Here is a 17,172-nt window from a genome sequence, read left to right as displayed (position 1 = left end):
ATTATTTTTAATTCAATTTGAGCAATTTTTTTCTTTTATAAAAAAACTACCCTTCCTTTTGGCCCCTAACACATTTTGATACAGGGCCCGTCTAAGGCAAGCTACGCCACTGTTAGTACGTAAGTCATCAATGGACATATGCTCATTGACCATTGCCCCATGGCCCCAACCCAAGAATACATTTTGCCTACCGTGTGTGGAGTGCACAGACCAATAACATGGAGTGTATATAATATATAGGTATACACTAGCGACACAGGAGGTAATAATCCTTGTTGTACTACGAAGTAGTACATACAAATTCTTTGATATACACTCCATACCAAGAGTAAATATGTTCCTTGCTCCATACTGCCGTGCCTAATGAGATAAAAGCTGGCAGGAAATATTGTAGTTACATCGACCTATAGAAAAAATAGCGGTCTCGTCGAGCGTTGTCTCTGTCGTTGAGACCTACAATACAAAATGTCACATAAGAATGAGTGACAGAGACAACGCGTGGCTCTACATGGGCACTACGAGCCGAAAGCTCTTGGCTCAAAGAGCTAGAAACCAGAGCCGTAATGCTGAAATTGAAAAAGGTTGAAAAAAATGTCTATGGTTGGTACATTACCAAAATCAAAATGTTGAGCACAGACTATAACTACCTAATTGTTGAGTTCATGGTTCGGTCCTTTTATTTCTGGTCGGTAAGTTCGGTTCCGTTCGGTGCTTTTATTTGTGGTGGTTTGGTTTCGTTGTGTTGGCTTGGCTAATAGCTGTACCTACCTATTTTTTAATTTAATAAAAAACGTAGGAATCCTAATTACTAATCACCTAATTTGATAAAAGTAAATAGTAATCAATAAAATAATAAACATCATTCTATTTCGATTTGTGTTCGTTGTTGGTGCACTTTATATTTTATTTTTAATTACAGTCGTACAGTGCCAAGTAGTCAGCAATTTACGCACCTACCGTTGCACAGAAAGGCTGAACAAGTTATCTTCAACAATGGGTGCTGAAAACTCAACACCCAATAAACAAAACAAAAGGTAAGGCTATAGGTACCTACAAGTAAATATTAATACAACTTACCATACTTGCATTTTAAGATACAATAGTACGCGACAGGTTAAAATGGCAATCGGGGAGGGAACGTCCCGCACACCCGCGCTAACCCGGTATGGGCGAGCGCGGGTGTGGGGGGCCTCCTCTGTCTGATACCCCGATTGCAATTTCATCCTGTCGCGGACTATACCTACCTTTGCGTTTTGACTTTTAAGACCACTGCGCCTGCGAGGTCGACAAAAAGGAAGGTCTTAACTGAATTGAAGGAAACATAAATCCATACTAACATTATAAATGCGAAAGTGTGTCTGTCTTCAAGCTTTTCACGGCCCATCCATTTAACCAGCTTTGACGAAATTCGGTACAGGGATAACTTGCATCCCAGAGTTGGACACAGGCTACTTTTTATCCCGGAAAATCAAACCTAAATCCATGCAGACGGAGTTGCAGGCCTGAGCTAGTAGCCAATATTACGGCTTGATATAAAACGATAAAAATTTTGTAGTATTTGATGCATATTTTTAGGGTGGACACCACGGATAGAGCAATAGCAGAAGCCTTGGAAAGACAAAAGCAAATGTATGATAAAAAATATGAGGAACTACAGCGAGCTCAAAATCAATCTGTTAAGGTTTTACTAAGTGAGCTTAAGAAAAGGTATGTAATTCTGTTGTATTTAACAGTAATATTTTTTCATACTATATTTTTGAAGCAAAGGGACATTTGAGATGCGGACCTAAACAACAAAAGTTGAACAATCCAATGAACGAATGCAGCATTGAAAAATCTCACTGTTTTTACAAATAAATGAGTATTTATGTATTTATATAAATAAATACTCATTTATTTGGGACCATAGCGCAAACAGTACACAGTACAAAACACTACAAAAACATGTAGAAAAAAACGAAAACATACAGACACAAAGATAACTATACTAAGCCTTAGAAGTACAGCTTTCCACACATTTTAAACGAGAAAACAACCATTACGTAGCTTTGATATATATTTTTAAGAGAAACAGTGCTGCTCTGTTTCTATTAGGTATCCCATGACACTTAATAGTTTTTTATTTTTTCGTTTATTATTTTATTTTATAAGTAATGCAAACAATGATAGTATAATATTTCATATTTTTGTTTCAGCACTAACAGGAACCAATCCACTAATGATAATGTTTGCCAACAACCAGTAACCAATTCTACCGCACTGTTGTACCCAAATCTAAACAACATAGCTAACAACAATGTCCAAATGTCAACAGCTTATGCAAGTCCCATTTACAATAATGCCCAGACACCAACAGCATATGCGAGTCCCGCTAACAAAAATGCTCAGATGTCAACTGCATATGCAAGTCCTAGTACATCACACTACCAGAGGCAGTCCAATTCTATGTGAGTTTTATTTTATGTGTATTTCAATTTTCATTTGATATTACAGACAACCTACGTTTTCTGCTGTTTTGTCTGTGTGGATTTGATTTTTGAAATGTTCCATAAAAATGTTAAGTTTTCTTATCTGAAGATATAAAGTACAGTCGCGCGCTGGCGCTTGATGTAACTGGACGCGTATTGTGCGATCGCTAAACCGGTTTCACAGCGTCGCTGCATTCATGCGTATTTGCGCGATGTACAGTGTGTCTGATAGTGAGTAGGGTGACAATGAATAACAATGACCCGGATGAGTCCGATGTGTCGGAGTGTTCGTTGGAGTCGAGTGTTGCAGGATGTTCAAAGAACGTAGAGGAGAATGTGGATACGATAGGAACCAATACCGATAGAAGACCGTACAAGAGAAATCGCGAGGGGGACAAGGAAGAAATGTGGTCGACCGTGGGAAGGAAAGGTAAACGTTTTGCTCGAGCCAAAGCAGGTGAACCAACACCAGAAGATAAATTCGAAATATGCATGACAGGTTCTGAGCAACTACCAAAACAGTTCAAATTGGCAAAATTATTGCAAACTGCAAAAATTCAGCATGTTACTCGCATCAAATATATAAACTCATACAAAGTTCTAGTACAATTTGATAAAGAGGACAGTGCAGACGACTTTATCAACTCAACAATATTCAAAGAAATGGGATTTAATATATATAAAACCATGGAAATGACACAATCATATGGAGTGATAAGGGACATAGATTTGGATTTTACGGATGAAGAAATTTTAGAAAGTCTGAGTTGTAACGTTCAAATACTTGGAATAAAAAGGTTAAAACGCAGAAATAGATCTGATGGAAAATGGGAAATTTGCGACAAAATGAGAATATGCTTCAAAGGGTCCAGTTTACCGCCTCACGTTAAAATCTTTGATACCATAGCGGAAGTGTCCCCATACAAGTATCCAGTGACACAATGCTCACGCTGCTGGAGATTCGGCCATTCTGCCAAAATTTGTCCCTCGTACAAAATCATCTGCCCAAAATGTGGAGATAATCATCCAAACTGTACAAGTACCACATTCAAATGCAACAATTGTGGAGGAAAACACATGGCCATGGCCAGAGTCTGCCCAACACGTCGTAAAGAGGAGCGGATCCGAGAACTGATGACTGAATTTGGTGTTTCATATAAAAGAGCACTCACCTTATATGTTCCTCCAAGTCCCCCACCAGAACCGGAGCCTGTATTTACAGAAGAAGACTTTCCGAAGCCTAACAAAGATTGTCAAGATGAGTCAGGTCAATTCGAGCCTTCTGCGGGTGAAAAATCTTATGCTGAAGCAACCAAGAAAACAGGTTCAAAGAAGAAAATTAATAAGAACAAAGAACAAAGAAGTACTTTCGAAGATATTAACTGGAATGAAGGGTCTGAGACCAGTGAAAAAATGCAAACAAGTGAACAGGAAGAGGAACACTGCAGACAAGGGGAATCAACTGCCAAAAAAGAAGATATTACCTGGAAAGCATTACTCAAAAAATTGAAAGAGAAAATTCTCGAAAAAAATCTTTCATGGGAAGAAAAGATAAAAGCTTGCTGGAAGATTTTATACAGTAGGATAGTATCTATGGTTGTTACATATCTCTCAGAGTGGCCGTGTTTTAAATTATTCAACCTTAATGGCCCCTAACAACACTAAGCATACTTTAAATGTGATACAGTGGAACGCGCAAAGCCTTCACCCCAAACTGACGGAATTTGATTTACTGCTAAATCAGGAAAAAATCCATGTTGCTATTATAAGTGAAACTTGGCTTAGTTTAGACAGTAGTCTCCGCATTAGCGGCTACAATATTTTCAGGGCTGATCGCACCGATGGTTATGGAGGAGTAGCTATTATAACACATAGGTCATTAAAAGTTCAGCAACAATATTGTACCATTTCTAATACACGCATAGAAGTAGTAGCTATTAAAATTTTCAACTGTGAAGGGGTCGAGAATGTAGTGTCCATATATTGCCCACCGTCGATCAATACCTCTCTACAAGATTGGGATGAAATTTTTTCAAAATTTACTCACAAAACAATAATTGCAGGAGATTTTAATGGGCACCATAGTAACTGGTCCAGTAAAACAGATACTAGGGGTAGCCAGATATTTGACTCAACATTAGAACATAACTTTGTATCTCTTAATGATGGAAATTATACGCGTATTAAGCTTGTGAATGGGTCAATCCAAAGAACATCCCCTGATATTTCTTTTGTATCTGAAGATATTGCAATTAAATTTAATTGGAAGGTACTTAATGAAAACCTTGGGAGTGACCACTTAATTGTGAAAATGAAATTAGACATAATAACAAATGCATCTGACATCAAAAAGCGAAGAAATTTTAAGAAAGCTGATTGGACGACCTATAAAAATACGATAGAACAAAAACTTGCTGATTTTCACCTTTCTTTAGACAATCAAAATGCTTACGATGAGTTTACAAATATTATTAATTCGGCTGCGGAAGTGGCTATTCCTTACAGTGTGATTCCAGAGAATCCATTACGAGCTGAAAAATTTAAGCCAAAACCATATTGGACACCACTTATCTCACGGGCAATAGCACAGAGAAGAATGGCCTTAGCGACGTTCAGAAGAAACCCTACTCCAGAAAATTTACGTAACTTACAAGAAAAAATCAAGTCTTCTCAACGAGTAATTAGAAGTGCTAAATTTAAATCGTGGCAACGGTTTTGTGATAGTATTGACGAGGTATCTACTACTAACGAAATGTGGATGCGCATGAAGTGGTTCAAAGGATATAAAACAACGACACCCACCATAGACAGTGAGACTTCTAATAGTTTATTATGTTCCTTAGCTCCAGACTTTGTAATTCCAGACATTCCAATGTTTAAATCTAAGAACCCTAAATTAAGATCTCCAATTTCGGCACATGAATTACATAACAGTTTAAAACGCACAGACACAGCACCGGGAGTAGATTTAATCTCATACTCTATGATCTTTAATTTACCAGAGGCAGGCAAAAAGATACTCGTTAGACTTTACAATCGCTTCTTGACTCAAAGTTTTGTACCAAGACAATGGAGAAAAGTTAAAATTGTTCCTGTGCCGAAACCTGGCCGAGATAATAGATCAGCAGCCGGCTTTAGACCTATTGCATTGTTATCTTGTGTCTGCAAAATACTACATACTATTCTTACTCGTAGACTGGATTGGTTTTTAGAAAAAAATGATCACTTCTCTCAGGAGACTGTAGGATTTAGAAGATCTCGGTCAAGTTATGACAATTTAGTTAGATTGATAACCCGAATTCAAATAGGTTTTACGAAGGGTATCCCTACAGCAGGTTGCTTTGTTGACATTGACAACGCTTATAATAATGTAAATGTATCCAGTTTATTGAATATAGTAGATGATCACGGGGTAGGTTCAATCATATGTAAGTACTTGTGGGAGTATTTGCGAGAAAGGGAATTAATTATTTATTTAAGTGATAATATAAAAGTTTGCCGTACTACAGCTTTAGGACTAGCACAAGGTGACCCACTGTCCCCATTATTATTTAACCTAGCTACCAGTAAAATTTGCCTATCCATACAAAATGTATTCATCTCTCAATATGCTGACGATTTTGTCATCTATAGCTCTAATAAAAATGTTGACCTAGCGATAAATAATGTTCAATTAGCGTTAAATAACTTTAGTAAACTCATAGAAGAACTCGGTCTTAACATCTCTCACAAAAAAAACAAAAATGTGTATTTTTAGCAGGGGCAAACGTAGAACTAACCCTAATGTAAATTTAGTCAATAATAATCACAATATTCAACAAGTTGATAGTGTGAAGTATCTGGGTATGTGGCTCGACAGGAGCTTAAAATGGGGGAGACATATAAACGAAGCCAGAGATAAAACGCTTAAATTTTTAAATATTTTAAAAGTCTTAGCAGGCAGTAAATGGGGGGTTCATCCAAAACACCTAAGACGACTTTTTATATCAGTCATACGAAGCAGGCTTGATTATGGAAGTTTCTTATACGATAATAGTATCAATAGTCATTTGAACAAAGTAGAAAAAGTGCAGAATCAGGCTATGCGAGTCATTGGAGGCTTCATCAAGACCACACCAATCCATGTCATGCAGAGTGAATTATGTCTTCAACCTTTACATATCCGCCGAAAATATTTGGCTGGTAAGTTCTGGTTGAAGTCTAGATCCTTTGAAGATAACATTACTATAGAGGTATTAAAGTCACTTAATAATATGTGTAATAATATATATTGGAGAAATAAAAAATTACCGTTGCTAATCATAGTCCATGGAAAGCTAAAACAACATTCTATTAAATCCACTAAAAAGCTTGAGATTCATTGTCTCCCTACATGGATTGGTAGTTTGGACTTGTCAAAGATTATCAATACGACTATAGAGGGACTAAATATGCCCAAGAGAAAACTTAATAGATTGAACATAACCAACTGTTGTGAAAGTCTTCTATACGATAAATATAACTCATTTTATAAACTGTATACCGACGGATCTAAAGAGTTGTCAAGTTCAGGAGCGGCGGTCTTTGACCCTCAGGCAGAAATCAGCATGAAATTTAAAATTGAATCGGATATAAATATTATGCACACGGAGCTGATAGCAATATCTGAATGCCTGTCTTATATATTATCACTTGAGGGTAATAAGTTTGTGATTTTATCTGACTCAAAGAGCGCCCTTCTACATTTGGCTCGGCTAACCTCGAATATTCGAGGATACCCGATAGCCTATGACATTCTAGACTCCATATGCAAAATTCAAAACAAAAATAAAATTGTAATAATTCAATGGTTACCCTCCCATGTAGGGATCATGGGCAACGAGGAAGCAGACACGGCAGCCAAACGCGCCATCAGCGATGGAATTCCCTACAACTGTATTCCACTACCGAATGAAGTTTTGATAAAATTTAAACAGGAATGTGTATTAGAATGGCAAGAATATTTTGACGAAAGGTCACGGGTTAAAGGCATATGGTATAAAACGATAGTGTGTCAGCTCCCTCAATGTCCATGGTTTGCAGAGTCCAAGTTTAAAAGGGCAGACATTGTAATACTGTTAAGACTTCGGTCCGGGCACATTCCATCAAATAAATTTAATTTCTTGATGAGAAGATCGCCAACACAGAATTGTGTAGACTGTGGAGATACACAAATTGACGACGTTTTCCACCTTTTGATGGAATGTACCCGTAATGAATTGGAGCGGCCGCGTATTCTTAAGAATAATTACAGTGTGGGTATGTGCAACAGTCTGTTAGCTACCCCATTGTCAGGGAACGCACGGTCGCTCATTGATATGTGTTAACAATGTGTTTGTGTTTTTTTTTTTTTTTTTGTTGTTGTTTTACCTAAAATGTTTTATTTTTTGTTTGTTTTTTGATGATGTGATGTTTATCTTACGGGGGTGACATAGTCAGCTATGACTAAACCCTCAAAAAAAATAAAGATTAAAAAAAAAAAAAAAAAAAAAAAAAAAAAAAGATATAAAGTAGCTTAGAGTCCAGTCAAAAACCGTTCAGGTGTTTTGAAGATCAGCCCAGACAAACAGACAGACACAAATATTTTGAAAATCGATGTCCATATTTTGAGCTTAATTTAACGTTTTTCTGACGCAGAAAGCGCTGTGGTCTTATAAGTGGGAGGTCCTGGGTTTGATTGCCGGCAGGGGTAATTAGGCAATTTAAAAATTTTTCACTTTACCCTGCTAGCAGGAGGCTTTGGCCATGGCTGGTTACCATTCTACCGGCAAAGTCAGGCTGCCAAGTGGTTTAGTGTTTCAATACGATGATAGGAAAAAATACGGGGGCATGTGTTTAAATAAAATCTACCAAGTGCTAAACCTACCCCTTCCATGCTAGCCAGTCCCTTAAAGTTACTAGGTACCCTTAAAATTTTCATTCCCTTGACGGGACTTGACAGACACGACAGACAAACCGACAACACAGACAGATTTCTAGGATGCTCCTAAAAAAAGGTTTCAAGCTCCAAGCTTTTCTATCGTTTATACAGTTGAAGACTATGTAAACAATAGAAAAGCTTGGATTTGACGCTCTCCAGTAATGCATGGGGCTGCAATTGCTTGTACAGCATAGTATAATGACATTGTAAATTGAAAACTTAAAGAGAGCAACCGCCGAGTTTCTTGCTGGTTCTTCTTGGTAGGAACGGCATTTCGAACCAGTGGTAAATTAAAGTATCTGACGATTCAAAAACACTTATAAAAGTTTAATTGAATAAAAATATATTCTATTCTATTCAACAGCTTCAACAAAGTGTTTTTTCTCTGCAGACACTGAATTTTAAAAATAACAGAATAAGAAAGAATTGAATGTTATTTATTTGTATAGGTTATCGCAAGTACTACCGACGGCACCTTCAGCTCCAATAGATCCAGAGTTCGAAGCCTTGTCTTCCACTTCTCAGTCCAAACCGCAAACACAAACACGTCCTGGGTAAAGTATACCTGTCACTATCTTATTTTTCTCTGTCATTTATTTACATACTAGCTGATGCCCGCGACTTCGTACGCGTGGATTTAGGTTTTTAAAAATCCCGTGGGAACTCTTTGATTTTCTGGGATGAAAAGTAGCCTATGTCACTCTCCAGGTCTTTAACATAATCACGTCGATCTGTTGCACTCCTCGCACCTCTGAGGACAGACCAACAAACAAACACACTTTCGCATTTATAATATGGGTAGTGATTTCATTGCTATCATATTTTTAACAAATGTTTACAAGAATAACTATGCCTGCCTAATGATTGCCGAACAAACTAATAAGTACCTATTGTAAATATGTTTTCTCTTTTGTAATTCTTTGAGAGAAATAAATAATTCTTTAACCTGCATAACATAACAAAAATAAAAAAAAAAAAAATAACAGAAACACACAGACACAACCAAAAATAAAATACATATGTTTATTTTCAGATCATCTGGGTCACAAACACAACCTCCAATAGCTCCGATCATTCGAGCTGTCCCTTCGCCTAGCTCTGTGACTGCTCAGTCTAAAAACAAAGCACAACCACCACAACCTGGGTAAAGTACTATTGTGTACACTCCATACTTATATTATAAAATAAGCAAAAGTGTGTCTGCTAGCTTTTCACGAGCCAACAGTTCAATCGATTTTGATGAAATTTGGTACAGAGTTAGCTTATATCCCGGGGAAGGACACAGGCTACTTTTTATCCCGGAAAACGCGGTCTCCATTCAAGGACTTTCCGACTCCAACGGCCATCGCCTCTACGACAGGCAAGACCCGCCCACTGCCGCTTCAGCTTGCTAATAGTTTGGGCTATGTCAGTGACCTTGGTTCTCCTGCGGATCTCCTAATTTCGGATCTTATCCCTCAGATTCATATATATTTTGAAAATTATGATTATTTTACATTATGTAGGTGATACACGTATTATATTTGTTTATAAATAGATAATGAATATTTCAGATCATCTGGGTCACAAACACAGCGTTCAATAGCTAAGACTCGAGCGGCTCCTTCGACCAACTCAGAGACTGTTCAATCTGTGAATTTATCAGAACCGCCAAAATCTAAACCAAAAACTAGGTAATCTATACTTAATATTATGAATGGGAAAGTGTGTCTGTCTGTCTGCTAGCTTTTCCATCTGTTCCCATCTGTTCGATTCCAACTATTTTGACGAAACTTGATACTAAGATAGCTTGCATCCCGGGGACGGATATAGGCTACTTTTCATCCCGGAAAATCAAAGATTTCCCACAAGATTTTAAAGGCCCGCCCGTTTAACTGATTTAGACAGAAATTAAAAAAAAAACTTGTTTTTCTCATATTTCTGGTGTTGTACAGGTACAAGAAGCTTAAGTCACAAAAACCTGACTGTTAGTGACCTCTCATAAATAAAATATTGAAAAAAAATTTTTTTATTTTTTATTTTTTTTTTATTTTTTTTTTATTTTTTTTTTCAATTAAAATTTTACAAGTAGTTTTGAATCGTCAAATGCATCTACCACTAATTCGGTACACATAGCTAGACTTATGGGAAATCTATAGACATTTTTCATCATGAAAGTATTTTCATCAGAAGTGTAATTCATCGTCATCATCATTATGACTCATGAGCAACCATCGCCGGCTCACTACAGAGCACGGGTCTCCTCTCAGAGTGAGAAAGATTGGCAGACTTTACACACCTTTGAAAACATAATGGAGAACTCTCAGAGATGCAAGTTTCCTCACGATGTTTTCTTTCACCGTCAAAGCAAGTTATATACACACTAGCTTATGCTCGCGACTTCGTCCGCGTGGACTACATAAATTTCAAACCCCTATTTCACCCCCTTAGGGGTTGAATTTTCAAAAATCCTTAGCGGATGCCTACGTCATAATAGCTATCTGCATGCCAAATTTCAGCCCGATCCGTCCAGTAGTTTAAGCTGTGCGTTGATAGATCAGTCAGTCAGTCAGTCAGTCAGTCAGTCAGTCAACTTTTCCTTTTATATATTTAGATTAACTGAAAAGTTAGAATTGCGTGCCCGGTACCGAACTCCCGACCTCCGATTAGGAGGCGGACGTCCTAACCACTAGGCTATCACAGCTTGAAGTGGGGGAAAATTGTAAGTAATAATTACAGTATTATTCGCCAGCTTCTCAGTTAATTTTTTTTTTAGGAATGTCCCTCGTAATAAAGCAATTCCAAACATTGTGAAATGTGTTACATGTAACAATGAACTGGGATTGCAAATCTATCAATGTATGAACGGGCATAGCTCGTGCAAGGAGTGCAAATTGAAGGGAAACACATGTGGGGTCTGCCACATCTGGATAACAGACATGAGAAATATAACGCTAGAAACAACTATCGCTGATTTAAAACTAAAGGAACTTGATGATGGGGTAAGTTATACAGGGCTGCTACTAAGGTACGCGTACACGGGCAATTAAAATTCCGCAATTTTGTCAATTATGACGTCACGACCACGTGAAGCAATTTACTGCAATACCAAAGACATTTCATTTGGCCTGTCTTGACACGTAAAATGTCTGTGTGCAATACCTAGCAATACATGAAAATTTCAGCAATATGCGAAATAATTGCTCCACTTAACTTATTGGTACAGATTGATCCAGGCGTTCTGCCGAGCGACAATTGCTTCAAATGACGTCAAAACGACGTCATTTCGATGTTAATGTTATGGTTCCAGCGCAATAGCAATTTGCGGGACGTATACTTAATTTTTATTCAAAGTCTAACAGTTATTTTATCTTATGTGTCTTGCGTATTTACTATATTTTTAGGGTTCCGTACCTCAAAAGGAAAAACGGAACCCTTATAGGATCACTTTGTTGTCTGTCTGTCGGTCTATCAAGAAACCTACAGGGTACTTCCCGTTGACCTAGAATCATGAAATTTGGCATGTAGGTAGGTCTTGTAGCTGACATTAGGGGAAAAATCTGAGAACCGTGAATTTGTGGTTATATCACACAAAAAAAATTAAATTGTGTAATAATTAGGATTTTCAATTTTCGAAGTAAGATATCTATATCAAGTTGGGTATCATATGAAAGATCTTCACCTGTACATTCTAAAACAGTTTTTTATTTATTTTTTATGCATCATAGATTTTGAATTATCGTGCAAAATGTCGAAAAAATACGACTGTATTACGGAACCCTCGATGCGCGAGCCTGACTCGCACTTGACCGGTTTTTTATGTAACTAAACTTGAATGATAATTTTAGGAACTAATGAAGTGCCCCAATTCTACGGATGGATGTTTTCTATTCTTGAAAAAAAATGAAGTTGAAGATCATTTGAAAGAATGCCCCTACAGAGAAATGTCATGCCCTCTGGCGGCAATTTTTGGAAATTGTACTTGGAAAGGTAAGTTTTAACAAGTATTTTAATATAACAAGTAAACTTCTTAACCTCAGGCTGATATTAGAATTTCTTGACAGAAACCTAGCAATTTTTAACTTGGGGCCCTACTATCACCGCATAAAATAATAATGTTTCAATATTGTTTTGACATTTGCATGTACAAGTTTTGTATGAAAATATCAAAACGATATTCAAACATTATTAGTTATTACTTTAAGCGATGGTAGTAGGGCCCCTGACCTGGGAGCTCATGATGTACATGCGAATAAGCTATGACTAGAACCAATCGTCCGCGTGGATTCTGGGTTTAAAAAACCCAAGAGAACTGATTTCCCTGGATAAAAAGTAGCCTATATTTGTCTTCGAGATGCAAGCCGTCTCTGTACCAAATAGAGAGGCTCGCGACTTCTACCAGTAAATTCAGGGTTTTTATAAATGCCCTCTGTTGTTGCTGTTTCTTTTTAAAAACTCTTAATTTACTCTTTAATTTTCTGGACAAAAAGCAGCCTATGTCTGTCCATGGGTTGCAAGCTATCTCTGTACCTTTCATCAAAAATGGTAAAACAGATGGGCCGTTAAAACTAACCGACAGACAGATAAATACTATAGATTGGGTACTTAGTTTAGGTATAGATAACATAGTTAATTATATTGTTTTAGGAAAAATAAACCAAATGGGATTGCATTTCAAAGACGTACATCCAGAACACGAGGCTGACGTTGACAAAGAAATGTATCTGCTTAACATTAACGTTAACCATAGAATTGTATATTTGGTGAACCTCAATACATTTCACTTTCTGGTATACATTGAAATCGATAAGGACGAAAAAACAATTTGTATGACTGTTCAAACTTTGGGTACGAAGTTTAGTGCTTCGAAATGGACGTACGAGCTGCACGTTTATAATAAAAGGCAGCCCCGTAGAAAATACCAATACATTGATACGTGCAGCTCCAATAGTGAGTCTGTCCAAGAAATTTTCATGCAAAAGAAGTGCGCCGTTCTTAGTTCGGAGTATGCCAAAACGTTTCTTGATTATAATAAGCAGCTGTCGTACAAATTTTATATAAAGAAGAATTTGCATCCTAAAAGGAACCAACCGAAATGAATTGTAACAATGGGTAAAGGTAGAAACATATTTGCGGCACGCCACCCCACGCAACGTGTTTTTTTACGAATAAACCACTCGGCTTCACTTTGACAGTGTGACGATGCAAACACCTTGATTGCCTAATATGGGCCCTTTCATTATATACATACTTGCGCTGCGATGTCGCATTGCAAGAACGATGAAAAAGCTCAATCTCAATCATGCACTATCGGCGATAGTGCATGTTAGCCAAAACTAATTTCAAACTAATTTCATTTAAATTTCAAACAAATTCAGTCGATTACAACAAAACTTTTGTGTTATCTCCCGAAGAATTTGTCACGCGTGGCTTCGAGTGCTGTTCTGACTCCAGGACAAGCACTGTTATCTGAAGAAAACGTTAATTGTAGTCAAAATCGAGAGCAAATTCTGCCTTTTGATTGGTTGGATTCGCTATTCACATTTTTCTACAGCCAACCAAGGAGCAGAATTTGATACCGATTACGATGAATACGTTTTCCTTACACGATCTGGGGCCAGATGGCGTGTGGTGGCGTCCGTCACGTCAAATCAGGTGTCGATAGTGTTTCTGGTCACAATAAATTCTATATTATAATGTTTATTATTGACTCAACCCGCATGGCATGGGGTGTTGCAGATGTGTTTCTCTCTCTTCTTTAAATATATCACTACCTACCCATATTATAAACGCGAAAATGTGTTTGTTTGTTGGTTTGTCCTTCAATCACGTCGCAACGGATCGACGTGATTCTTTGCATGGGTATAGTTTAAGACCCAGAGAATGGCATATGCTACTTTTTCTTCCCAATGAGTTCCCACGGAATTTTTAAAAAACCTAAATCTACGCGTACGAAGTCGCGTGCATCAGCTAGTCTATAATATATACCACTAGCTGATACCCGCGACTGATTTCATGTCGTGGGAACTATGAATTTTAAGGGATTATAAGTAGCCTTAGATGCCACATTCCAGGTCTTTAACTATAGGTATCCATGCTAAAAATTACGCCAACCCGTCGCTCTTTAGCGACGTGACTGAAGGACAAACCAATAAACTAAAAAAAAAAAAAACAATTTCGCATATGTAATATGGGCATGCTTTAATTAAGGCTCAAGGCATATTGCGGCTAAGTAGAAGAGAGGAAGAGATGCTCCGACGTGATTGCAACGACTGGATTCTCGCCTTTTTCATTTTGTGGTAAAAAATTCAAAGTTCAGTTTGTTTTGTAAAATTTTACAACAGAAGCGTCTCGTTCGCTTCGCTTTTACTCTGCCGCCTAAGTGAATAATTAAGTACACTATGTGGCTAATTCCGTTGTACACAATGTCTAAACTAAACTAAAATGGCACGTCTAAATCTATTGCTATCCCTTTCATAATGTTGCTTGCGGAAAAGGATAGCACTAGATTTAGACCTGTTAATTTAGTTTAGTTTATAGATTGTGTACAAGAGAATCGGCCGCAATATATTGATTTTATTGTAATATTCTTTACTTATTGATAATGATATTCTTTGATCTACCATTAGCTATTAATGAGTGATTATTCAGTGCTAACAATCTCTTAAACTAAAATGATATTATGTCTTAATGTACTTTATATCCTTTCACTGTTAGGAAAGGATAGCAACAGATTATTTTAATGTTTTTTTGTAAAATTTAGACCCACTAGCACAAGAACACAACTGAAAAAAAAAAACAGTTTAACGTCCTTGTGCAAGTGAGCCTTATTTAGTTTTAAATTTTAATTAATGATTGTTTAAATGTTAATGATTATTCTCGTATCATCAAGTATTTTATGTGATTTGATCATTGATTTATTAACTACCTTAGATACAACATCACCTACAAATTCAGATGCAAAAAGCGTCCACAGTCATCTATACGAACGCAGCTATAGATAATATACACCGAGGCTCCACCCGGATCACAAAAACCAACCATATCAACTTAGCGTTAAGATTCAATTTTGTAATGAATGTTCGACAAGTACGATGTTTTGAGAACCACACCGCAGTATTTTCTATGTTCCAAATGTGGAGTCGCGTTTTTATTATTATTTTAATAATTTTTTTTGTCCGCGTAGGAAATATTCTACACGTAGGTGATTTTATGTCATTTAGGACGGAAGTACCTATTAGTGATATTATCTAAGTTAATTAACATTAATTAAGTTAATTTAATGTTCTTTTGCATGACGTAACCGTATAAATTTGCATGCTGTAGCCGCCAGTAATTGGAATTGTGTAATGACCTGGCACCTAGGATTTGAATTATCTAATTTTTAGGGTTCCGTACCTGAAAATAAAAAAAGGAATCCTTATGTGTGTGAAGAAAACCTATAGGGTACCTACTTCCCGTTGACCTAGAAGCATCTTTTGTCACCTTCCGGTACCCTTTTTTTGTGTAGTACATATCAGATTCTAAAAAATGGGCAGAACAAACGACATGAGAACGATTGGGTTTAAAAAACTCATCTTCTCTTTGGCGACCTATAATTTTCCGCCACTTTTCGCCAATGATTTCATTCACAGGAAATCTGCAAAAAAATATATTAAGTTATCAATGTTATGGTGCGACTACGTCTGTCGGCCTGGCTGTCTGTCACAACTAGCCAGCCAGTGGACAGAAAACAAACAAACTTAGTTTTGCGGTCTAAATAAAAGCGTAAGGTCCTTAATTTATTTCCAAACTACGAAGGTTTCGGTTTGATAAAGATCCATATTGATTTCTTAAAGATATTCGGTAGTCACTAGAGATCACTTAAAAAAATTAAACTACTCTATATATTTTTGTATCCATTCTGTTCAAACGTGATTCAAACACGCCCCTTTCGCGTTCTCTTTTGGCGCGTAAGCCTAGGTAAGCGTGTGAAGGAGATAGCTGCGCCGCAGAAATATTGTTATTTTAATGACAAAATAATTAAATTACGTAAGAATTTCACATTATTTCACTACTATATCGTAGTATTAATGTAAATAAAGTATATTCTTACCGAAAATATGATATTCCATCTTTTTTTTTCACATTTATTGGATTATTTTTGCACTTTTTCACGGAGCACGTCCGCGTCGGCATGGGCCGATTCTCTAGTACACAATCTCTAAACTAAACTAAATTAACAGGTCTAAATCTATTGCTTTCCTTTTCCGCAAGCAACACTATGAAAGGGATAGCAATAGATTTAGACGTGATATTTTAGTTTAGTTTAGAGATTGTGTACAAAGGAATTGGCCACATTGTCGACTCATGCGCGACTGAGGGCAAAACTGTTCACGTTTTCTAAACCAGCACAATTGGGCCGTGCCATTTTTTGCGTGTTGATGGTGCATCTTAGGTAGTTAATAAATCAATGGATTTGATAAATAAAAAGTTCCTATCTGAAGCGTCTGTTTTTTTGTTATATCTGACGACCTTTTTGCATTCCTTTGGCTGTAGATCGCTTGGATCGTTCTGTTATTGGTAGGTAGTAGGTACTTAAAGGCAAAGCTACTGGAGCAATCGTTTGATTATACTCTATCCACGGAAAAAAGTTACTATAGGGCTCTGTCTGTTACCCACGTTATTCCCGTTGAGTCACACCCCCGTGTGTAACACTGTGACACAAGGTGCCTAAAATTTCAAAACATTCCCGTTGAGTAACACTGTTACACAACGGGAATTAATTTGAACTTGTTGGCACCTTGT

The 17,172-nt window shown here is 37.0% G+C and overlaps 1 protein-coding gene across 1 annotated transcript; it reads left to right on the top strand.

Moving 5' to 3' along the window:
* Positions 1–671: 671 nt before the first annotated feature.
* Positions 672–16,870, top strand: LOC117985253 (E3 ubiquitin-protein ligase sina-like). The gene is made up of 10 exons (XM_069500814.1): positions 672–689; positions 920–1,034; positions 1,576–1,707; positions 2,196–2,447; positions 8,856–8,960; positions 9,440–9,550; positions 9,960–10,079; positions 11,162–11,387; positions 12,234–12,375; positions 13,033–16,870. The coding sequence occupies exons 2-10, from the start codon at positions 994–996 to the stop codon at positions 13,482–13,484; spliced, it is 1,581 nt and encodes a 526-aa protein (XP_069356915.1). The 5' UTR covers positions 672–689; positions 920–993; the 3' UTR covers positions 13,485–16,870.
* Positions 16,871–17,172: the final 302 nt, after the last annotated feature.

Source organism: Maniola hyperantus, chromosome 9 (assembly GCF_902806685.2).
Source record: "Maniola hyperantus chromosome 9, iAphHyp1.2, whole genome shotgun sequence".
NCBI lineage: Eukaryota > Metazoa > Arthropoda > Insecta > Lepidoptera > Nymphalidae > Maniola > Maniola hyperantus.
This window is presented reverse-complemented; position numbering and strand designations above follow the sequence as displayed.